Source organism: Neophocaena asiaeorientalis, unplaced genomic scaffold (genome assembly GCF_003031525.2).
Source record: "Neophocaena asiaeorientalis asiaeorientalis breed wild unplaced genomic scaffold, Neophocaena_asiaeorientalis_V1.1 scaffold86, whole genome shotgun sequence".
Taxonomy (NCBI): Eukaryota; Metazoa; Chordata; class Mammalia; order Artiodactyla; family Phocoenidae; genus Neophocaena; species Neophocaena asiaeorientalis.
In genome coordinates this window covers 7,602,673-7,626,247 of record NW_020175039.1, presented here as the reverse complement: position 1 = coordinate 7,626,247, position 23,575 = coordinate 7,602,673, and the positions used below count along the sequence as shown (strand labels likewise).

Below are 23,575 nucleotides of genomic sequence, written 5' to 3'. Positions count from 1 at the left end.
CATGGTGCGCAGGCTTCTTATTGCGGTGCCTTCTCTTGTTGCGGAGCACAGTCTCTAGGCGCATGGGCTTCAGTAGTTGTGGCACAAGGGCTCAGTAGTTGTGGCTCGTGGGCTCTAGAGTGCAGGCTCAGTAGTTGTGGTGCATGGGCTTAGCTGCTCCGTGGCATGTGGGATCTTCCCGGACCAGGGATCGAACCTGTGTCCCCTGCATTGGCAGGCGGATTCTCAACCACTGCGCCACCAGGGAAAGTCCCTACTTTTTTTTTTTTTCTTTTAACTGTGGCCAGATTCTTGCATTAAGAGAAGCCACTGAAAAGAATGCCCCACGCCGAGCTCATTTTCGACCCTATACCGTGAAGGCATTTGCTGAGAACATCCAGTTGATTTCAGAGTGTATTTTTTTAAAAGAAGAAGCAGTTTTTGATCATTTTATTGCTCCACCTTTGGCTGTCTCTTCCTGCCCTCAATCTAGCAGAGGTTTATAGGACACCTGTCACATCTCCAGCATTATACTAGGTCCGCTGGCCCTCGAAAATGATCAAGCCTAGCCCCTGCCCTCGGTGGTTCACAGTCCAGGGTGGGGTGAGGCATGAGGGAAAATGAGCAGCTGAAACCCTAAGGCAGCAGATACCCTGGCTCCCTGATTTTCTACAGGACCGTAAAAGTCAGTCCTGTTTCCAGTAAGATTGTTAGTGAAGGGCAGGGTTTTTATTTTAATCGGTAGCATCTTGTCTACCTGTGTGGTAGGAAGTAGACATTCTTGCTCATTGCCTCCTTGAGCTGCTAAATGAAGGAACCATTTTTATGAAGGACTGCCTGGGCGCTCTAAAACCCACCTCTGGTTTCAGCAAGACTGCAGCACCTGTGTTCTGGGTTCTTCCCTTCAGCCGCCTCCACCATAGCCACCGCGATGGCATTCACCAGGTCCCGCATGGTGAGGCCCACGCTGGGGAAGAGCAGCTTCGTAATCCCTGTAACCCTCATCAAATAAAGATATTACAGCATCATCTGTCACCTTGTGCAACAGGCTCAGTTGGGTAAGCCCTAGGGAAACTTTCTGCATTTAGTGTATGGGAAGAGTCTGACAAGCTGCGTGTCTCGTTTGTTCTTGAATGTAACAGGCACCAAACCACTTGACAGCTTGCCTTTGCTGCTGGAAAGGTTAGCGCCAAACTGTGGGATGCCATGATACACGTTTTTGGTTCTCTCATTCCTGACTTTCTTTCTTCCTTTTCCTTCCTGTTTCTCATTTGTATTCTGTGAGATTTTATTCATCCCTTAAAGCCACTTGAAGTTCTCTGAACAAAGCCAAGGGAAGAGAGGGTTGCGAGAAGCCCATTCCCGGAGGTGACAGCTCCAGTCCTGGGCCCTGGGGACTCACGAGCTGTGTCTCGGTTCTGCCTCCACAGCTGCCCTGGGGATGGGATTATTCAGGCTCCTCCAACCTGGGGGAGCTGAAGCTCCTGCTGGAGGAGACGGTCATGCTGCGGCGCCTCAAGGGCGACGTCCTCTGCCAGCTCCCAGCCAAACAGCGCAAGATGGTGGTGGTCGCCCCAGGCCGGGTCAGCGCCAGGACCAGAGCTGCCCTGGATGCCGCGGCCAAGGAGATGACCACCAAGGAGAGCACTGTGAGTCCGGGGCTGGAGATGGGGATTGGGAAGGTCCCCCTTGTGCACAGCTGTTCCTTCCCTGGAGGGGCACTGCAGAGCTGACCCAGAGTCCCCCGACCTTGTCTTCCCGTAACCTCTCTCCCTCGCCCCGGGCAGGATGGTGAGCCCGCTTCATTTCTCAGCCTACCTAGTCTACTTCCAAAATCTCGTATTAATTTGCAGTTTTCTACTTGTGTAGATCACTGTTGACGGACAGTCATAGAGATAAACCCCAGGGCAACCACAGGATGGTGATATGTATTCTGAATCCCTCAAAGAAAGTTGGAGTTTATGTTTAGTGTATTTTGAGAATACTTCCTTTAGTAACGGTCATTAGAAATTAGTCCTAAGTGTATTTGTTATATATGTTAATGCTCTAATCATCTCATGTCTTTTGCTTTAGTCAAAAAAACAAATTGACATTTATATAACAAAGAGTTTTCAAACTCTCTTAACTTTTAATCCTTATTACGGTCATTTATGGTTGGCAACAAGTTGGCACCCCCATTTTATAGAGGGGGAAACTGAAGCTCACGGAGAGTGGGATTTGCCCAAGGTCTTATGGCTACTCCATGGCAGAGCTGAGGCTATAACCAAGCCTGTTAGCCCTATATATTAGGGTTCTTTCCACTATGGTGACTGTCTTTTCAAAACACTTTCGTTTCATGTCTGTCTTTAGTGTCATACTGTGCTAAGTGCTATAAAGTAATCTATACCAGACCCGTTTCTGTCCTCTTGGGATAAAAACCTTGCAATTTTCATTCCCAAGAAAATGACAGTCATTGACATTTTCAGACATTATCATAAAGTATTATCTGGGCTTGATATTACCCTGTATATGGAAACTTAGATCTACATGAGATACTAGCCTTCTGGGAGAGTACAAAATAAATAAGATGACAGGAGACAGAATGTGTGATTTTTTTTTTTAATGTTATTTTACCATGTGATGAACAAGACTGGCTAGTAATTTTTAAGAAACAGTGTAGGGTAGAGGATGCACTGGTAACTTGTCTAGCAGTATTTAATTTATGCTGTATTATACATAATAATCGGGATGGCCTGGAGGAAGTGAGCAGGTGTAATATCTTTGCCGTGGAGCTTTCAAGTGAAGTTCCTTAACGTTGACGTGGACATACAGACCAGTGGTTCTCAAATTATATTTCAGTGGAACCACGAGCAGAACCGGGGTGTTCTGTTGATAAAATCAGCATTGGTGTCTTTTTCTGATTTCTAGAGAAAAAAAGGCAGTGAATTAAAATATTTTCTCAATTTTAGTTTTTTCTTAGAACTTTCTTAAACCTTTAATGTCTACTAACTTTTGCCCGCCAGTGAACTCCACCAGACAAGAAAACCAAGGAACATGTATAGCATATGTAATATTAGTGGAAAAATTCAGATGTATGATCTTTTTAGATGCAGAGGTCTGAATGTTTATAAAATGCTATGCTTTAGTTCCTTGTGTGTGTGATGGAAGAAGGTCTATTAGTATTTCATGGGAGTCCCCGGAGGACACCCTCACCTGTACCCAGTCCATCTCCTGAACCAGGTGGTGGAGAGCGGCCAGTGTAGACAACTGACAAAACGGTCTGTGGGCATTAGAATTGAGGAGGAAAGTCACGTTAAGTGGTCAAGAGGCAGTATGGCCAAAAAGACGTATGGGAATTTTGAACTTAGTGCAGCAAGGTTTGAAAGCATTTTTTAAACTTTCCGCCAATGTACACAGTTAGGTAAGTGGCTCTTTCCAAAGATGATTTCATATGTAACCTGCAAGTTTGATTTCTGAGTTTATCGACAGTGATGTGAAATTGACTAGGCTGAGCCGTGGAAATCAGGAATATTGGGTGTTGATAACTCCCCGTAGCTATGTAAGTCCCTTAAATTCTTTGGGATTTGTAGATACTTTCTTCCCTAAAAAGGGGAGCCACGACCTACCTCATAGGCTTGGTGCTGGAAGAGTATGAAGGACTTGGGACAGTTGCTCTGAGTCCTACCTGTTGTGTGTGATTGTTGTCTCTGCGTCTTCAGCCCAGAGTCTTAACACTATTTTGCAGATTGTGAAAACAAACCCTAAAATGCAGTGTAATTCTTCAAGAATCCAGTGGAGAAGGGGCCTTGAGTTCTTCCCAGTCCAGTGCTTGAGAATTGCTATGTTGCTTCCTTGGTGTCTTGGGAAATTTAGGTTTGTCCCTAAGAGAGAGAAATTGAAGAGATACAGGTTGCCTTCAGCACGATGCTCAAGCCATATGCTTAATTCTTTTAGATAATAAGACAAATTCTTGAAAATTTGGTTTTCTTTTGTGTTCTTTAATGTAAATTAATTTTTATAATGGAAAATCCAAGTAGCAAATGAATTTATGAGCATGACCCTTTAGAACATCAGAACCTTTCTTACTGAAAAGCCCCAGATTTGATGCATCTACAAACCGTGGATCTGACTGGGAGCACCCTCCTGCCAACTTAACCCAGGAAGGGGAGCCAGTGTCAGCCGGGGCTTGGGCCAGATGGCGATCAACATGCCTTCCAAGCCCTGACTGGCTGTGAAATCCTGAATTGAAAGTGTTAAAATGGAGAATCATGGTTTTGTGGTTTTAGTCTGTGAATCTACAGAAAGGACCCCACCACCACCATTTTTATAGTGACTCTGTAGCCCCAAGTTTCCCTGCAATTTTACACATTATCGTGGTTCCAGCAAAGCACTGCTAGCCTGTCAAAAAGTGATTTCTTTCTTTGTTCCCTCACACCTTCCCATCTGGAGGAAGACAGTTTTTAAAAAGCTTTAAATCACAGAAGCCAAGGTAGACCAGCCAATTTATAAAACATAATATACAGTGAAATCTTTTTCTCATTTTCAGCCAAAATAATAGATAGCTGTTCACAGGCTAAGAAAAGCTGACTCTAATCATCTTTCGTCTAAAGCCGTTTTTTTGATCAGCAAGACCAGGAACAGAAAAATGGAACTGGTCCATGCAGACTTCCTGGTGACAGTATCAGCTCACCTTTCTGCCGTTTGACAATCCACTTAGATTCCAACGTAGAAAAATAAATTCAGAACCCAGTGGATCTAATTTAATAAAAATCTAAGAGGCAGGAACAAAGGATGCAGGTTATTTAAAATTTCCCAGTCCATGGCTGACAAAAGAAGTAATAAGATAGTTAATGGGCTAGTAATATGTCTATCAGTTTGGGGAGCTTTTTTTTTTAAGATAAAACTATTGATTTCTCCCACATTAAAAATACAATAGAGGGCTTCCCTGGTGGCGCAGTGGTTGAGAGTCCATCTGCCGATGCAGGGGACACGGGTTCGTGCCCCGATCCGGGAAGATCCCACATGCCGTGGAGCGGCTGGGCCCGTGAGCCATGGCCGCTGAGCCTGCGTGTCCGGAGCCTGTGCTCCGCAACGGGAGAGGCCACAGCGGTGAGAGGCCCGCATACCGCAAAAAAAAAAAAAAAAAAAGAAAAAACAATAAATATCTGTTGTATAAAATCTGCCAAATAAAGAAAAGTATAATATGTAACACTTATTGTTTTTTTATCACTATACTATAAAAAAGATTAACCCAGGGCTTCCCTGGTGGCGCAGTGGTTGAGAGTCTGCCTGCCGATGCAGGGGACACGGGTTCGTGCCCCGGTCCGGGAAGATCCCACGTGCCGCTGGGCCTGCGCATCCGGAGCCTGTGCTCCACAGCGGGAGAGGCCACAGCGGTGAGAGGCCCGCATACCGCAAAAAAAAAAAAAAAAAAAAAAAAAAAAAGATTAGCCCATCTATTTATATTACATAATTTTGGCATATATCATTTTGGTATTTTTTCTTTAAAATTTATGTGTTTTTTGCTTTAAAATATATATTATTTATCTCTCTTTATATATATTGTAACTTATGTACATAATAAGCAACATATGTATTTTAAAAGCAGAAATTGGGATCTTATAAAGATCCATCAAGTGGGGAAGAAAGCAAGTTACAAAACTATATCTGTACCCTTTTCCATGTTGTTGTATGTTCTTCTAAAACATAGTATTTGAAGACTGCATGATGTTTTCTCACCTGGCTATATTGTAATTTTGCCAGTCATTTGTAGTTGGACATTTAAGTTATTTCAATTGTTCACTATGCTAAGTAACACTACACTGCAAAAGTAGTTTACATCTGAATTTGTGTACCTCCAATTCTATCCTGAGGGTAAATTTTAGGAGTGCGTTGCTGCATCACAGGGCATGGGCATATTTTGAAGACTTTTGGTACCTATTGATAACAGCCCCAAAAGGGTTATTAGCCCAGGGTACCATCTCCCAAGCTGTGTGTAATAATGATGTTTGTTTTCTCACACCCACATTGGCTCTGCGTGTTAAATCTTGGGGCAGGGTTCCTGAAAGTGCTTTTTACCATCTCTCCATCTGTTTTGCCCTCTCCCTTTCTAAGAGCAAGTGTGGCCTGAGTGTGGGTGGGAGGGAAGGACCTGACAAGAGTCTCTGAAGGAACAGGAGTTTACTTGTGGACTGAGAACGGGTGGGGTGCAGTCTCCTTGAGGTGTACACGCTGCGGGTGAGGTCGTCAGATGGGAGCCTGACACTGTCCCTTCAGCATATCCTACTAGGGATGCGTTCGGTGGTTGGAGGGCCTAACCTACTGCAGGGGACCCTTTGAGAGACACAAATGGACTCCGTGTGAGTTCATGGGCCACACGCGAAAAGTGTGTGTGTCCAGAGCCTCGTCAGAATCCTGACTGGGCCTGGGGCCGAGAAACAAATTAAGACACACACACAGAATCACATCTTCAATGTGAGTTCCCAGGAGGTTAGAGTTGTTTAATTGAACTGCTGCCACAAAATAGGAGGGACGGTGCCCACCACTGCCACGACTCATGTAGAAAAGGAAGCGGATCCACTACCCCATCAGTGCCCCTACGGATTCCTGTGGTTCCTGGGTCTCTTTCTTCTTTCTTGTCAAGGCCTAGAGGAGAGATGCTGTTTAAAGCCAAAAAACGATTTTGACCAGGTAGCTTTTCTCACCATCTGTGGTGTCTGTAATTTAAGTTACAGTCCAGCTGTGGCTGCTTTCCTGAGTTATTAATGAGTTCAGGGCCATAGGTGTTTTTACTGTTGGGTCACCTCTTTGTTCCATGAGGAAGCTGCCATGTCAATCACTGGCCTCACAGGGCCCAGGCCCAAAATGTAGGAGCATCTATAAACCCATGCTGGCTAGTGGAAGGGGATGGCTGCCCTACCAAGGATGGTAAGAGTATCTGTGCTCTCTGGGAACCCAAGAGTAATGGTAAATGTTATCTCATATTGTTGTGAAACTGGTTAAGCGCCTCCTGGGTTAGCATTCTTTACTGGGATTTATTTAGATGCAAACTATAAAGAAAATACCGTTTCCTCTTGAGGGAAGTCAATTACCTTCTGTGCACACAGGCCAGAAACATGTGAGTAACATTTTGAGATGATACTAGAATAGACTAGTTGAGGTCAGTTGGAAATGATTCAGTAAGTCTTAGAGGTGAGCTTAGTCAGTTGGGTATGGACACAAGTTAGCAGAAGGAAAGGGGTGGGGGAACATCGTGGGCCATTGTCATGTGTAAGTTGTCACCAGGCTGTAATACCTATAGTAAATAGGTGTGCTTAGCAGGGCTGCCTTCCTGCTGAGCACATGAGCTTGGCATGGGTGGTGAAGCGCTACCTGCAGTGCCCTTCCAAAGAGCTTGCATGTTCCTTGCCTCATTGGATTCTCACAACAGTTCTTGAAGGGTGACAGAACATCTGTAATGCTACTTTGTCTCCCAGTACAAAACCAGAGTGTAGACAGTTCCTGTGGCGTGGCTAAAGCGAGTGGGTAAGTCGGGGCCTCTTGGTACAAAACCAGAGTGTAGACGGTTCCTGTGGCGTGGCTAAAGCGAGTGGATAAGTCAGGGCCTCTCGGCTCTGGCGATGGATGTTGGGATTTGTGAAGCTCTTGGTGGTGATGATTATGTCAGTGTGTCACAGAGTTCTCAGAGTGGGAGACTTCAAACCCTCGATTTCTCCTTCCACAGAAACAGCAGCAGAAAGAAGCCCTTATTCTCTTCTTCAACAGAACAGCTGAAGCTAAAATCCCATCTGTCATGTAAGTGGACACCAAGTGTCGACTTCTCTCTCTCTCTTTTTTAAAAAGAAATACCTGTTATCTTAGTCCGTCAGGATGGTTTTATTGCTCCGTAAGAAATGATTAGAGATTTGAATGGTAGTTGCTTTGAATATAAAGTTTAGGGCACCATCACCCAGGAGGCATAAGTAGGCTTGTCGCTGGAGCCCTGCCAGGATGTGCTTGGGGTCCCTGCCAGATCCCGTCTTAACCCGAGTGAGCTGGAGCTGTAGCCACTTACGAGCAGGGTTGGGTGACCCAAACACTGAAGGGAAGTTTTCCTCTTGCTAAGAGAACTGTGGTCACTTGCCTGTAGGAAAAAAATTAGGGGTTTCACAGAAGACCAGGAAGCTGCCTTACGGAGACTCTCTGGTCATCTCCAAAGACATCATGTTTCAGCTGTCATTTACCTAAATAAGGAAGAAGGTGAATACCATCGTTTGTTCGAAAGATACGGGCAAGTGGCTGTTGTCACACTTGGTCTCCTTCTGTCTTCTCAGCTAAAGCTGGTGTAATAATTTCTGTTCTTAAAGTTATTCACTGACTTGAAAGAAAAAAATCTCAATTGTCTGCCTTGGCTAAAGAAAGAAAAACCCACTGCTCTTCACATATCACTGAGATAGAAACTTGAAGCGAGTCTAACGGCATGCGGCTTGCCTAATTTTTTTACTGTTTAACGTTCGTGTGAGACTCGGGCAGGATAATGGTCCAAGTGATTCAATTACAATGAAATGAATTTAGCGTGGGGTTGAGCGGTCCCAGATTGGCTTTGGGGACCGAGATCCATGGATAAATGGAGACCCACAGCCTGCCCTGCCCTCTCACTCAGCCTCTGCATCTCCCAGCCTCACCGGCCTCTCCCTCTGCACCCTTAAATGTGGTTGGAGAGTGAGTTCGCTGCATTGTTCAAATCACAGACTCTCCACAAAGACTCCTGAATGTCGGGCAGCTCTCCTTCACCCTCTGGGCACTGCCCTTTTCATTTATGATACTGTTTAAGAGACCAGTGAACTCCAGATGTGGTTTTTATGGCCTGGAAACCTCTCTCAGACACTAATCTGAATTGCCTCCACCGACATTTCTCATGTGCTGCTGAATAACACATGGCATGGGTGTGAGCCCCTTCCCTCGCTCTCTCAGCTTGTGACCTACAAAATCCAGGGTCCATTGAGTGCTGGGCCCAGAGCCATCCATTTCCCTTAGGAATTTTAAATCTAACCATTTTCCACCTTATAAATAAACTTCGGTAATACCTTGTCTTAGTCCATTCGTGCTGCTATGACAAAAATATCATAGGCCGTGCACCTTAGACAACAAACATGTATTTCTCACAGTCCTAGAGGCTGGGAATTCCAAGTTCAAGGCACTGGCAGATTCAGAGTCTGGTGACAGTTCTCTTCCTGGCTCGTAGACAGCCATCTTCTTGCTGTGTCCTTGCATGGTGGAAGGGGAAGGGTGCTTTCTGGGGTCTCTTTTATAAGAACATTAACTCCATCTCCTCCCATAGGCCCCACATTGGGGGTTCGGATTTCAGCATATGAACTGGGGGGCAGGGACACAAACATTCAAATCATAACATACCTTATACATACTTTTTCAAAATTCCATGATAAATTATATAGTGATTTATAGTTTGCAACAGTTTTGACATCTGTTAACTCATGTCACATTTATAGACTCCTCGTGAGATCAGTAGAATAAAGTTAAAATGCAGAAACTGAGTAAATCTAACGTAAATCTCTAAACTTAAGAATCATACAGCTAGTAAGTGGAAATTAGATTATAAATCTTAAAAACCCCAGTTTCCTCTGATAGTTGCTTTTCTTCCCATTTTTGCTGTTGTTCGTTTTCATTTTAATGGACATTTTTCAATATAAAGCCAAGGTTATTGTGGTCGGCAGATATTTCCAGCTCGGTAGCTCAGGGACGTGAGGAAGGGCAGAGCAGCAATGCCACGTCTGAGATGTAGAGGGATGAGAGGCATTAGGAAAACTGGGGGCCGTGGTGTTTATGGGCTGGCCAAGTTGATTTTATGGCCTTGTGACTTTCTGATGCTGTAGCAGTTAACTTTTTTGCTTATATCATGGCAAATTTTATGTCTCTCAAACTAATTAAAGTAGATTCTATTAGTACCAACAATTCACAAATTGAACTCAAATCCATACCGTAGTTGGTCATGGTATTGTTTGAAAAAATTCTTAGACGTTTAGAAGAGAGTCCACTTCCCTTTTTCCCACCTGCCTGTACTGTAATAGGAAACCTTGGAGATTTGTCCTTCTCCAAGGAGAGCAATGTCTGTTCTTTGCCCAGACACACACCCATGTGTGGGGATGCCCTCAGGCAGAGCGAGGGCTCCTTGTGTCCTGTCCGAGGAATCTGACCTTCCCGCCACCCGTGCAGAAGCCACCGGTGACCTGTACTGGGACTGGGAACCCTCTGCAGGGCGCGAGTGCCAGGGCAAGCTTGGGATCTGCCAACTGGCTGACTCTCCTCTCTACAGCTCCTGGGGGTCGCTGCCTTCCTTTAAGGCCACAGCTAAAGATAAGGAGCAGAAAGTCAAGAAAAAACACAGTGGATGGAGGAGAGAAGTAAATTAAAAGCAGAATGAAGACCGTGTAAACAAGGCCTTTTCACCCATATTCCTTGGCCTTGGAAAAAAGAATTCACTTATACCACTGCCTTAACTGCTGGCCCTGTGGTTTGCAGTCTGATGTGGGAGGGAGCTGGAGGGCGATCCCTGACGTCTCTTCAGTATTATTACTTACATCTCAATACTACATTGCCAGAAATTTATTACTGTCAAGAATCCCTCAGTCCCTGCCCAGGCATTTTCAGATCTGTAAACAACACTTCAATTTTTATTGAAAACACATTATAATGATAGTAGCAGCCAAAGTGCAAACTGTTAATTATCTTGTATGATCCCAGGTAGTAATAAGAATGTTTCAGTAACCTATCAGAGACACGTAAAACATAAGGATACTTTGATTTATTTGTGTTTGGGAGATGACTAAAAAGTATGGAAGAACTCTTTCTGCATATGGCGGAAGATGACTTCCCCACAGTTCCTGAGGGCAAGGGGGAGAGGTCAGCTCTCAGAGGAGGGAGGGAATGAGCTGGGGAGGCAGGTACCCAGAAGGTATCTGCTACAGATGCAGTCACTTTTCGGTAATTAATCTCAGCTGGATTGCGTATGTGTTTAATTTATTGAGTTGTCATTGTCAAATGCAGTGAATATATCCTGGACCTGCTGGAAAGTGGAAGAGAGAAGTTTCTAGTGTTTGCACACCATAAGGTGGTTTTGGATGCAGTCACTAATGCGCTTGAGAGGAAGGTAAGCTCCCCTTGAAATTCAGCACAGGGTGCTTTTCTTGTTTGTGTGTCGACTGCTAAGCAGGCCAAGGTCAGATCTGAGCAAAGAAATGAGGTGAAGGTTTCCGGAAACATTTCTGTCGACTTTCCGAATAATTTTTCTTCCTTGTAGAACCATGAACAGGTTTGTTTTAACCCATCTTTTATTTTTTTTATTTTTTTATTTTTTATTTATTTTGCGATACGCGGGCCTCTCGCTGCTGTGGCCTCTCCCGTTGCGGAGCACAGGCTCCGGACGCGCAGGCTCAGCGGCCACGGCTCACGGGCCCAGCCACTCCGCGGCATGTGGGATCTTCCCGGACCGGGGCACGAACCCGTGTTCCCTGCATCGGCAGGCGGACTCTCAACCCCTGCGCCACCAGGGAAGCCCCCCAACCCCTCTTTTAAAGTGTTTTATCTTAATAGCTTTATTGAGATAATTACCATGCAATAGCTTTATTGAGATAATAACTGCGCGTATTTGAAGTATGCAGTTGAGCAAGACTGGAGGTAGTTGTTGCACAGAGGAACAAAAAGTGCCCACTGAACTGAGAAGGTATCTTGAGACCTAAAAACAAGGCAGGCAGCTCCGTACCATCAGTGGATCCATTTATTAAAGGGTACCTTACATGGAGGGTAGGCCTGGGTAGATGGTGATCCAGAGCATTTGCAGCCGCACTCTGCAATGCTGAGGAGCCACTGGAACAATCTTGCAGTTAACCTAGAGTACAGGGGTATGTGCCTGGAGACAGGAAGTACATTCCTAAGTCCAGATTTGTGATGGGTTACTAGACTCCTGAGCATCAGGAACGCGTCAGTGAAGGTTGTCATCATTGGAGACTAACCGAGCGTACAGGCCACCTGGACCTAATGATCACTAAACAGTATCTATTAACTACGAAGCCCTAGATGACAAAGAAGAGATTTACTACAGGACAGTGCGGTGTACTACAGTACAGCCCTAGGTAAGGTCACTGGAAGGACAGGAGGAACCGCACGGGCCCAAGATGGCGCCAGTTTTGCTAACAGCCATACAGTAGTGAATATATCCGTCAGCCCCAGAAGTTTCCTCCTGTCCTTTGTAATCCCCGTTTCTCCCCATCCTCGCATCTCCAGGCCACCACTGATCTGCTCTCTGTCACTGTAGATTTGTTCGCATTTTTGGAGCCTTATGTAAATGTGGAATCATACAGGATCATACAGTGTGTACTCCTTTTTTTTTCAATCTGATTTCTCTCACTCAACATATTTTGAGATTCATACATGTTAATGCATGTATCAACAGTTCATTCCTTTCTATTGCTGAGTAATATTCCATTGTATGCATGTACCACACTTTATCCACTCATCTGTTGGTGGACATTTGCCAGCCCATCCTTTTTTTTTTTTTTTTTACTTTATTTATTTTGGCTGCGTTAGGTCTTAGTTGCAGCATGCGAGATCTTTGTTGCGGCATGTGGGATCTTTTAGTTGCAGCATGCGGACTTCTTAGTTGAGACATGCAGACAGCCCATCCTTTTTCAGTGACAAGTAGAAACCCACCCAAATGTGAGGAAATAGATAACTGGTTAAAGTATACTATTGTTGCATAATGAACTGTTACACAGCCATTAAAAATCATGTTTTAGAAAGCATTTTAATAATTTAGTTTATTTACAATATAATGTTTATCAGAGAAAAGCAAGATATAGAACTTTTTATTTAAAAGATGTAGCAAACACATTGAGAAAAGAGTGATGGGAGAAAATAGATCGGTAATTTATTTTCCTCATAATGTCTGTCTTTATCATTGAGAAACAATAAATGCCACTTAAAATAAGCTGATCTCAGGAACCTAATCCTGTGTTTCCCCAGGGGAAATTATCCAGGATTTGCTAATTCAGATTTTATAATAATGACTATATAGAACATAACTACTGTGAATAACAAGACATAACTACATAAGGTTATAAGGCATTTTATATATATATATTAAAATTAAATTTTTAATTGCAGATAAAAAAATTGTTTTTTTAAAGAAAATAAGCTGAGCTAAGCATGCAACTATCAGATACAACTCAGCAGTTGATTTCAGGGCAGTTGTCCCAGAGGAGTGAAAAGTTACATTCACTTGTACACCAATGTTCAGGGCAGCTTTATTTGTAGTAGTGCAAAGCTGGAACCAACCCACACGTCCTGCCCAAGGTGAATAGGTAACCATGGTACATCCCTGCCACAGAACACTGCTCAGCAATGAGAAGGAATGAGCTACGGGTGTGTGTGAACCGACTGTACGTGCAACGACAGGGGTGACTCTCTGGGCAGTGATGCTGAGTGAAAAGAGCCCAGCCCCAAAGGTTGCACAGTGTTTGACTCCATTTATAAATGTTCCTGAAATGGAACATTTTAGAAATGCAGGACAGGGCTTCCCTGGTGGCGCAGTGGTTGAGAGTCCGCCTGCCGATGCAGGGGACGCAGGTTCGTGTCCCGGTCCGGGAAGATCCCACATTCCGCAGAGCGGCTGGGCCCGTGAGCCATGGCCGCTGAGCCTGTGCGTCCGGAGCCTGTGCTCCACAACAGGAGAGGCCACAGCAGTGAGAGGCCCGCGTATCGCAAAAAAAAAATAATAATAAGACAGATTAGTAGGGACTGGGTGGGTGAGGGAGAAGCAGGAGGGAGGCGGGCAGGGCTCTAAATGGGCTACAGAGCATCCCTGTGCGGTTAGAACTGTTCACTGTCTCGACTGTGAAGGCAGATACATGAAAACCCAGGTTCGAGATAAAGTTGTATAGAACACACACACCCAGGAGTTTAAGTAAAACTGGGGAAATCTGGATAAGGTCAGTGGATTGTATCAAAGTCAGTATCCTGGGTGTGATATTATGCTATAGTTTTACCAGTATTCCCAGTGGAGGAAACTGGGCAAATCACACGAGGAATCCTTCTCTGTATTACTGCTTAAACGACATGCGAGCCTACAGTTATCTCAACACAAGTTCCAATTATGAAAGGAAAGGAAAGACCAGGAAAGAAGCTCGGAAAGCAGTACAGAGTGGCGAGCCTGATGCTCCACCCGGCTTGGAGCCAGAGCAGCGCGGGGCTGTGTCCCTAGAGCCGTGCCGCCGAGGCCCCGCACCTACGCCCACCTTGCTTCCCTCTCCTGTTCCCGCAGCGTGTGAAGCACATCCGCATCGATGGCTCCACCTCCTCGGCCGACCGTGAGGACCTGTGCCAGCAGTTCCAGCTGTCGGAGGGGCCCGCCGTGGCCGTGCTGTCCATCACCGCCGCCAACATGGGCCTCACCTTCTCCTCGGCTGACCTGGTGGTGTTCGCGGAGCTGTTTTGGAACCCAGGGGTGAGGGGCGTACTCCTGGCTGCTGGCAGAGAGAGCCAGTGGCGCGGGGGGGGGGGGCGGGGGGGGCTTCTGTGCGCTGTCCCTGGTGCCTGCGTCATCTTCCCTCTGTTTCTGTTAGGCCTGGTAAACACGCTCATACTTTGCACATCCATTGGCCAGGTATTAGGTCTTCACAACAACCTGCTAAGTAGTAGGCTTATCGACCATCTTATTACCAACGGGAAGATTGAAGTTTTCGAAGGAGTCTCATGATCCATGTCTCCATGAAGAAATTGGAGCACAGAGAGCTCGAGAGCATAGCTGTCACTTAAGGGGAGCACATGGCAGCCCTGGCCTGAGGCCTCTGGCTTCCCAGCCTGAGCCCCTTTTTATCAGCTGCCCCTGGGAGCCACTTTACTAGTGGCGCCACAACAGGGCGACTGCGGCGGGTATTCCTTGGAACATGCGCAGGGTGCCCACTGGCCTTATCTGATCAGCTGTGGCAGCAGATGGAAGACATTTGTTTGGACTCAAAGTTTTCTCCTCAACTCCAGAAAGAAGTTCTTTCCCTTCCGATGTTCTGACCAGTGTGGCTCTCATCGACCACACGTCGGCGACGGCTGTAACGATGGCTGGGCTTAGAGCGTGAAGGCATTTTATAATGGAAACCATGTTCTTGGTTTTCATTATTCGTTGTAGGGTTTTTCCACCGTATAAAAAAGCCACCCTACCCCCTGATCATATATGGCCTCTCCCTGGGCGCGGTATCTCTGTCTGTTTAGAAGATAACTTTTCATTCCATGGAGGAAGAGTGGCAGTGTGCCGGGTCTCCTTCGTCACAGCTGGTGGCAGAGCTGAAGCTGGCTCTCCCTCTGCAGCGCCCAGCAGCTGGCCCGGCCCTGAAGGGGCATCCACAGCTTCCCAGCTGCAGATCGAGGTCCCCCCTGCTGACCAGGATTGTGCTTGCTTCTCCCTTTTGTCAGATGACAGACCGTTTGTGGACAGAGGCTTGCAGGCCCCCTGCCACGTGACACGCAGTGAGGAGGAAGGGTTGTGGTGAGGCTCCGGGGCAAGAGGCCACCTGCTGCGGTGGGCTGAGCAGCTTCCAGCCTTGACCGACATGCGTCCCGATCCCCGCCCCGCAGGTGCTGATGCAGGCTGAGGACCGGGTGCACCGCATCGGGCAGTCGAGCTCTGTGGGCATCCACTACCTGGTGGCAAGAGGCACGGCTGATGACTACCTTTGGTGAGGCCCCTGGCTGGCCCGGCAGTTGGGTCGACACCGATGACGTATTTCCTTTGCTCCCTAAGAGCCTCTGCTTTGGGGCAGGTCTCCAGGGATCCACACAGAAGACCTGCTAGTAGTGCGCTCCCCCTTTCCTCATGACCCTGTTTGACCTCCTGCATAGTGTTAACTGGTGGCTGCAGGAGGCATGAGGAAATCCTGTAGGAATAAGGGGATGTGGCTCCTTCCCACTGACCTGAGACGAGGGAGGAGAACGTATTGGGATGCAATGTAGGTGGAATTTTGTTTGTAAAGCGCTCTGTTCCCGGAAGTGAAGGCGTTTGCTGAGTCTGGGAGACTGCCCCCCTGGCCCCTTGGGAGGTGCGCTGGTTCCGTAAGGCCACGCCTCACAGAGCTGCTGCTGGGCCAGCGGGGGAAGGTGGCTCTCCCTGGGCCATGTAGTGCTTCCTTAGCAGAGATGGGGTCAGATTTTTAACTCTGGGGTTTCATGTCCATCACTTAGGCAAAGACTCCCCACATGCTCCCTCCCCAGTTCCATTTCCTCCTTCCTCATATTGTTTCTTGATTATCTTATTAGTTTCCACTACCTATCTCTGTTTCCAGCATTATGACTAAGGCATCTTACCTTTATTTTGCGTGTGGGTTGCCCCTACTTCCCTTTCTGTTCATGGATTTGTTAACTGAGCAGCTCATAACAGTGCCAGGTTCAAATTTTTGTTGCAGTAGCATTTATTTCCTACACATCTTCCAGTAGAAAGAATTTTGAGCCTGACGATGTGAGCCCTGACTTGGTCGGTTTACAATAGAGAGGAGGTCAGTATTTCAGGATGGGCGTTTGTGCCTGAAGAGATGGAGAGATGTGAAACAGTGAGCGTGTCTCACAAGAACAGGGGCTGGTCTCGCTATAATCAGTCTGCTGGTTCTGTGCAGGTTGTTTCCACTGCAGCTCATTTCTCCCCAACAGGCCCCTGATTCAAGAGAAGATTAAAGTTCTGGGTGAAGCCGGGCTTTCTGAGACCAATTTTTCAGAAATGACAGAAGCCGCAGATTATTTCTACAAGGTAACACCAGCATGTGGCCCTCTGCCACTGGGGTGTCCAGAGGTCCTGAGCGGGAAGGTGTGAATCACTCCTGGGGACCTCCCCCAGCTGGGGAGCTAAAATGATGGTTGCATTCGTTCTCGGGTCAATCTGTGTGTGTGCATCTGTTTATGGAGAAGTGCTGGCATTAACTCCTGCTGCTTCTGACATGCCCTCCTCAAAAACCAGGGCCTCCAAATGCTGCCTTTTCCATCAGGCCATTAGAAACTGACAGAAAACGCCCCATGGCAACAGCTGAATTGTTGCAAAAAGTACATAGCAACGCCACCCAAACACATCCCCAGCAAAGAATGGGGAGTGTTTCACATGGGGTGTTGCTTCTGTGTAGCATACTTGCCCCTCTGTTGCTGCACCTTATCCTCAGTGACTCCCCATTTTATAAAGGGGTGAGCAGAGACTTGCGGAGCAGCAAGACTCTCCCGCAGCCATGGGTCACTTGAAGCCAGCCCAGGCGGAAGGCTTCCAGACTCAGCCAGCATTCCCTGTGCGACAGCCCCTCTTACTGTCAAGGAGAGTAAGAGGCTGGTGAACATCCTTCCGTGACCAGGTGGGGCCTTGTCAGAGGTGCTGAGAGGAGGCCTGTTTGCCTCTGGAGAGGGCAGCCCAGGGCCCAGCAGGCCTGCCCTGGCCTAGCTCTCCAGCCCCATGGCTGCCACAGCTCTTCCCCCTCCATTTCAGTGAAACAAGGTAGAGGAGCCAGAGGTGCAAAGACTCCCAAAGGCTGGTCTTCTTTCACCTGCTCGGGTGGTTGACAAGGAAGGTGATAACTCGAGAGGTCCTGCCTGATGGAGGGCGACCCCTGGGGGGTTATTTCTAATGAGAGCATGGACAGAGGTCTGAGCCTCGTGTAGAAAGGCGGCCCTGCGCTTCAGGAAGCTGACATGCCGCCTCCTTCCTGTGGAATTGCCGAGCATCAGAAGCTGTCAGGTCGACACGATCTTGTAGGTGATGCTAAGACTTGTCTGAGGATATAATCTTTCATTTACATTTGCTTGCAACTAAATTCTTTCTTCGTAATGTAATTATTGGGATAAATAAGACTCAGGGGAGATCATATTTTTAAACACAGGGTATAAACTATCCTTATAATTAATAAGCCAAGTTTAAGACAACCTTCCTTTTAAACTTTTTGAAGAACTGTCTAATTCAGTTGAATGGTGACTGTTTTGACAGAGCCTTGGTTGTTATGTGCCCTTTGAAAAGAAAGAGCCTAATTTTTAAAGGCTTCTCAACTAATGAGAATAGGTTTATTTATAACCCATTTATTTATACTGGCCTGACCCTCAGTTGCTTTGAATTAGTTAAGAATTTCTGCCTAGGGACTTCCCTGGTGGCGCAGAATCCGCCTGCCAGTGCAGGGGACACGGGTTCGAGCCCTGGTCCGGGAGGATCCCACATGCTGCAGAGCAGCTAAGCCCATGTGCCACAACTACTGAGCTTGTGCTCTACAGCCCGCGAGCCCCAACTACTGAGCCTGTGCTCTAGAGCCCGCGAGCCGCAACTCCTGAAGCCTGTGCGCCTAGAGCCCGTGCTCCACCACAAGGGAAGCCACCGCAACTAGAAGCCCACGCACCACAACAAAGAGTAGCCCCCGCTCTCCGCGACTAGAGAAAGCCCATGCACAGCAACAAAGACCCGATGCAGCCAAAAATAAATTAATAAAAAAAAAGAATTTCTGCCTAAAGTACAAATGGAGTTTATCAATATTTATTTTGATTAATAATTATATCACTTAAAAAAATTAAAATAGGGCTGAAAACTGTATCAACTATTAGGAAAAGAAAGTGTTGCCTCCTGTATAGGAGCCAAAAGCAGAAGAGGTCATGTCTGCCTGCCTGCTGGGAAGGGAAGTGAAATACTGTCTGATCTTGGAACTTGCTTCCCTTTAATTATGCGTGCTCCAAGTTAGCACATAGCGTTGCCATCACGTCCTCAAATGCACGTGGACAGCTGTTTCTACCTGGAGTAGGCTGCCTTGTGGGCGGCATTTCCTCGACCTTGCAGTTGCTCAGACAAAAGCTGATATCACGGAGGAGGACATGCGGCTGGTGTGGGGATGACCTTAATGACCCTTAATGTCACTTCCCATCTGAATGGCTAGGATCCTGAAAGGCGAGAGAATGTAGGGTACAGATTATTGAATAATCTAGAGTCCTTGCAGGATCAGTTTTCAAGAACTTCGCTAGTGTGGAGGGCTTCTGTGAAAGCAAAGAAATAGTGGCCAGTTAGGCTGAGACCTGACTCCAAAGGGCCTGGAAAGCCAGGGAAGCAGCATTAGACTTGATGAGGTAGGCACAGGGGTGCCCAATGATGTGACAGGAAAATCTTGTTAGAGGATAGTCTGTAGGGAGAAATTAGCCTGGAAAAGACCGGTTTGACATGGGAAGTTGACATGGGAAGAGGCCTGAGGTGGGAAGTGCAGTGAAGCCATTGCAGATTCAGGCAGGTACAAAGCAATGTGGCCCAAGGAAAGAGCCTGCCTACTAAGTATCTGGGAGGGAACAGACGGAGAAACCAACCTGATGCAGTTTGGTGGGTGAGATCCGGAGTCAGGATGCCCTGGTGATCGCAAGCTAGGGGTACTGTGAGAATAGTGCGAGACCATCAAGACTAGGGAACAGGACCTGCTGTGGGGATGTAGGAGTGAGATGACAGATGGTTGTGGTTTTTAGATAGGTTTAGTTTATGGACCTGTGGGAGGTCAGTGGAGATACTGAATATGTGCCTCTGGGTTGAATGATGGCCAGGGTTAGGAATTTAGACAGAGGAGAGATCAGCAAAGGGGTGAGAGCAAGCCCGTCATCTGCTGTGGTCATAACAGCTGGGTGTGATTTTAGCACCACACCATCGTTGTCAATGCATAGATGCAGTTGGAGGGCATTTTGATCATTTGTAACTTTAGGGTAGTCAGAATCAGGGACACGTATCTACTTATCAATATGTTAAGTGTGTGTTTTATAACCACTCAGAGAATTAGGTATAAGCCACGGCTGAACACACCAATTCGGGAGTTGAATTACAGCCTAACTAACCTCTTAGTGGAGAAAGGCTTGGGAGCTGTTTCAATATTGAAATACTGATTTGTAAAGTTAGAAGGGAGAAAACATTCCCAACATAAATTAGCGTGAGAGCAGGTCCTGTGTCGCTTTCACAACCGTTCGTTTTCTGTTTTCCCTTCTTTACCCAGCAAGCAGCAGAGAAGCTAAGAAGCCAGACAGAAAGACAGTGAGGCTGATCGAGTGATAAACAGTTTCCTGAGCTGGTCCCACAGTGGTGGGGGGAGGGTCAGTGTTGGTGCCTGGGTGCTGATGTCTTTGTCTTGTCTTCCTCTGGTGAAGGACCCAAAGCAGCAGAAGATCTATGACTTTTTCCAGAAGTCCTTTGAGGAAGACGGAAGCGATATGGAGCTCCTGGAGGCAGCAGAGTCATTTGACCCAGGAAGTCGTTCCCAGGACACGGGAGACACACTGGATGAGAGCACATTGACAGGCAGTCCGCTGAAGAAGAGCAGATTTGAATTTTTTGATAACTGGGACAGCTTCACCTCTCCTCTGTAAGAGGGGCCAAAGATGCATTCAAAATCATGGAATTTATTAAAACAAAATGAGGCACTTTTCTGGAAAGGCTATGCTCCTCTGGTCGTTGCCACAGTGTTGGTCTCTGTCTCCAAGCCCGACGGGTTACCAGGCATGTGTCAGCATTTCCCTTCATTATGTGTGGGTTGGTTTGCTTGGGTCTTAATTAACCTTAGCTTAACCTACTGAGAAACAGACAGTAGGCTGTAGTAGTGGTGATTCATGTTCTTTAATTAACGAGGTGCTTCCTACACAGGACCCGAAATCTAGATTTGTAAAATGTATTGATTCAACAAATATTTATAGAGCGCCTAATGTGTGCCAGGCACTGTTCTCTAGGTGCTGGCAGGAATTCACCAAAGAAGAGAAGAAAGTACACGCCTTTGCCAAAGTTATCACGTAACAGGAGAGGCAATAGTTCTATGTTCTATAAAGAAAATACAGTAAGCTGAGGGTTTAGAGCAGGGGTTGACAAGCTTTTTCTATAAATAGCCAGATAGTAATTACTTTTGGCTTTATGAGCCAGGATGTCTGTGTTGGAACTGCTCAGCTCTGCTGTGGTGCAAAATCAACCATTAGATAATCCGGAACAAGTGACTGTGGCTCTTTTCCAATAAAATTCTGTTACGGACACTGAATTTTGAGCTTCTCATAATTTTCATGTGTCGCAAATGACTATTATTTTCAACCATTTAAAAACAGAAAAACTGTACTTGGCTCACAGGCCATACAAAAACAGGCGGAGAGCAGGATTTGGCCCACAGATCGTAGTTTGCTAACCCCTGGCTTACAGCAGCACCGTCCAATAGAAATGTAACACAGGGCACATATGTGTTGTATTAGTATTACTAATTTGATCCTTCTTATTTCCAAAGAGTATTTTTAAAAATGAAGGATCAGGGCTTCCCTGGTGGCGCAGCGGTTGGGAGTCTGCCTGCCGATGCAGGGAACACGGGTTCGTGCCCCGGTCCGGGAAGATCCCACATGCCGTGCAGCGGCTGGGCCCGTGAGCCATGGCCGCTGAGCCTGCGCATCCGGAGCCTGTGCTCCGCAAGGGGAGAGGCCACGACGGTGAGAGGCCCGTGTACTGCAAAAAAATTCTTCCAACAGGGCAACCCTGGTGGCGCAGTGGTTGAGAGTCCACCTGCTGACGCAGGGGACGCGGGTTCGTGCCCCAGTCCAGGAGGTAGGGCCCGTGTCCCCAAAAAAAAAAAAAAAAAAAAAAAAAAGATCAAATTAATAATACGTTTTTAACCCAATATATTCAAAATACTGTCATTTCAACATAATCACTATTTAAAAAGTTATTGAGAAACTTTTTATTCTCTTTTTCATACCAAGTCTTCAAAATCCAGTGTGTATTTGACACTAACTGCACATCTCAGTCTGAACTAGCCATGTTTCAAGTGCCCGGGGGCCCCTATGTTGCCAGCGCAGGTTTAGAGAGGGGTGAGGGGAGTGGTGTATCACGTGGGAAGAGTAAGGTGATGACACTGAAGAGAGAGATGGGCCAGATGATGTAGCGCTCCTGGGTCACGGCAAGGATTTGGATTTCATTCTGAACATGAATGGAAGCCATTGACTGGTTTTGAGCAGGGGTCTGAGGCAATCTGATTATAGTTTTAAAAGATCACCCAGTTTGTGTATAGGAAAGAGATCAAGAAGGATGAGCGAGGGACTGGTTGGGTAGGAGGGCCTACTGAGCTCTTGCAGCTGACCACAGGGGCAGTGCTGGGGTGGGCCGGGCCAGGGAGCAGTGTGAAGGAGGTGGGAAGTGGTTGGAATCCGGATATGTCTTGGATGTGAAGCTGAAAGCATTTGCAGATGGATTGCCCATGGGCATTTGAGGAAGAGTCAATACTGAGACATGGGGTTTTGCCTCAGCAAATTGATAGTGTCAGCAGGCGGACTCTCAACCACTGCGCCACCAGGGAAGCCCGCTTTTGGCCACTTTGAGATTAAAAAAAAAAAAGGGGGGAGAAGAAGTTGCGGGGGGGCGAAATCAAGGGCCAGGTGTAAGTGGGGGCTTGGAGTGAGACCAGTGTTCTTGGCGGCAGTGAAACCTGCCGAGTTGTGCTGGTGTGATGGTATGTGGATTATTTGTTAAACCTGAATGGCTTTGCACTGTGTAGTAGGTGCGGGGCACTGGCCAGGATGAGCACCTTTCGCATACTGACTTAATGAACCCCACCTCGGAGGAAGGTGGTTAAATTTTCATGGTGCAGATGCAGAAACTGAGCTGAGGGCATCTCAGCTGGGAAGAAGCAGAGTGGCCTCTGCAGCCTGGCCGTCCCCCGAGAGCCCACTCTAGGTGTCAGTGTGCTGTTCTGCCGGGGCCGGAGGCCCACAGTGCTTTGGGGGATCCTGTGAGCAGTTTGTTACACAGCCCCCTCCTGAGGGACTCGGCCCTGGCTGTGAACCTGTGCTGGCTTCCCTGCAGGCCCCTGGCCGCCTTGCCACTCTGATCAACAAACCAGAACAAGACCCTGGAATGCACCCCTTTCTCATCACTTTGAATGCCCTTTCCTGGGCTCCCAGACAGCTCCAGTTGAGAGAGGGGATCTTTGGGGGCCACCCAACCCCCCTCACTGTTGTTCAGGCTTACTGACCTCTCAGCACAGTCTGGACTGGGAGTCATGTCCTCTGTAAACTCCAGCCTCAGGAAATACCTAGGAAGATGCTGACCTTTCTGCTTTCCTCTGTCAACCTTGGTTTTTGGTGATTGTGCTTCCTATTAATCACCGTGTTGATCCGTTGCTCCTGGCTTCCCTGCAGGGTCACAGCTCTTTGGAAAGTTCAGCCTGAACACCTAAGTCTAAGGAGCATGAGTTGCTTTTTCTGTCTTTCCGAGAAGGATTGTGGAGATTAGCAGCTGAGCCTACATCCGCCAGCTTATCCTGCCATGAGAAGCCCTGCTGGGGCCCCAGATCTCCATAAATGATTGGGACTTTGGTATCCTCATCACCCGCTGACATGAGAACTACCCACGGTTGTCTGGAGAAAATTCAGGGCCAAAGGCTTGGGAGAGAACGCTTGTCTGGGCTCTCCTTTGGGCCACCTGAAGTTGTCTCACTCCCAACTCTGTATTTATTTTTTAATTTTGTGAGCTGTCAACATGTTTGTCTATAACACGACCAGTCTTGCTGGAAGCTTCCAGAGGACAAATGATTGTCTATCTAAATTTTACTATAGAGAGGGAAGACAACAGAAGAAAAAAGAA

The 23,575-nt window shown here is 46.9% G+C and overlaps 1 protein-coding gene across 1 annotated transcript in view; it reads left to right on the top strand.

The window, feature by feature from the left end:
- SMARCAL1 (SNF2 related chromatin remodeling annealing helicase 1) overlaps positions 1-20,993 on the top strand; it is a 52,759-nt gene extending 31,766 nt beyond the window's left edge. Inside the window, exons 12-18 of the mRNA XM_024763157.1 lie at positions 1,410-1,628; positions 7,682-7,752; positions 11,002-11,104; positions 14,273-14,455; positions 15,580-15,680; positions 16,645-16,741; positions 20,119-20,993. Of these exons, the coding sequence (XP_024618925.1) occupies positions 1,410-1,628; positions 7,682-7,752; positions 11,002-11,104; positions 14,273-14,455; positions 15,580-15,680; positions 16,645-16,741; positions 20,119-20,337 (993 nt within the window). The 3' untranslated portion in view covers positions 20,338-20,993. The remainder of the gene's footprint in view (positions 1-1,409; positions 1,629-7,681; positions 7,753-11,001; positions 11,105-14,272; positions 14,456-15,579; positions 15,681-16,644; positions 16,742-20,118) is intronic.
- Positions 20,994-23,575: the final 2,582 nt, after the last annotated feature.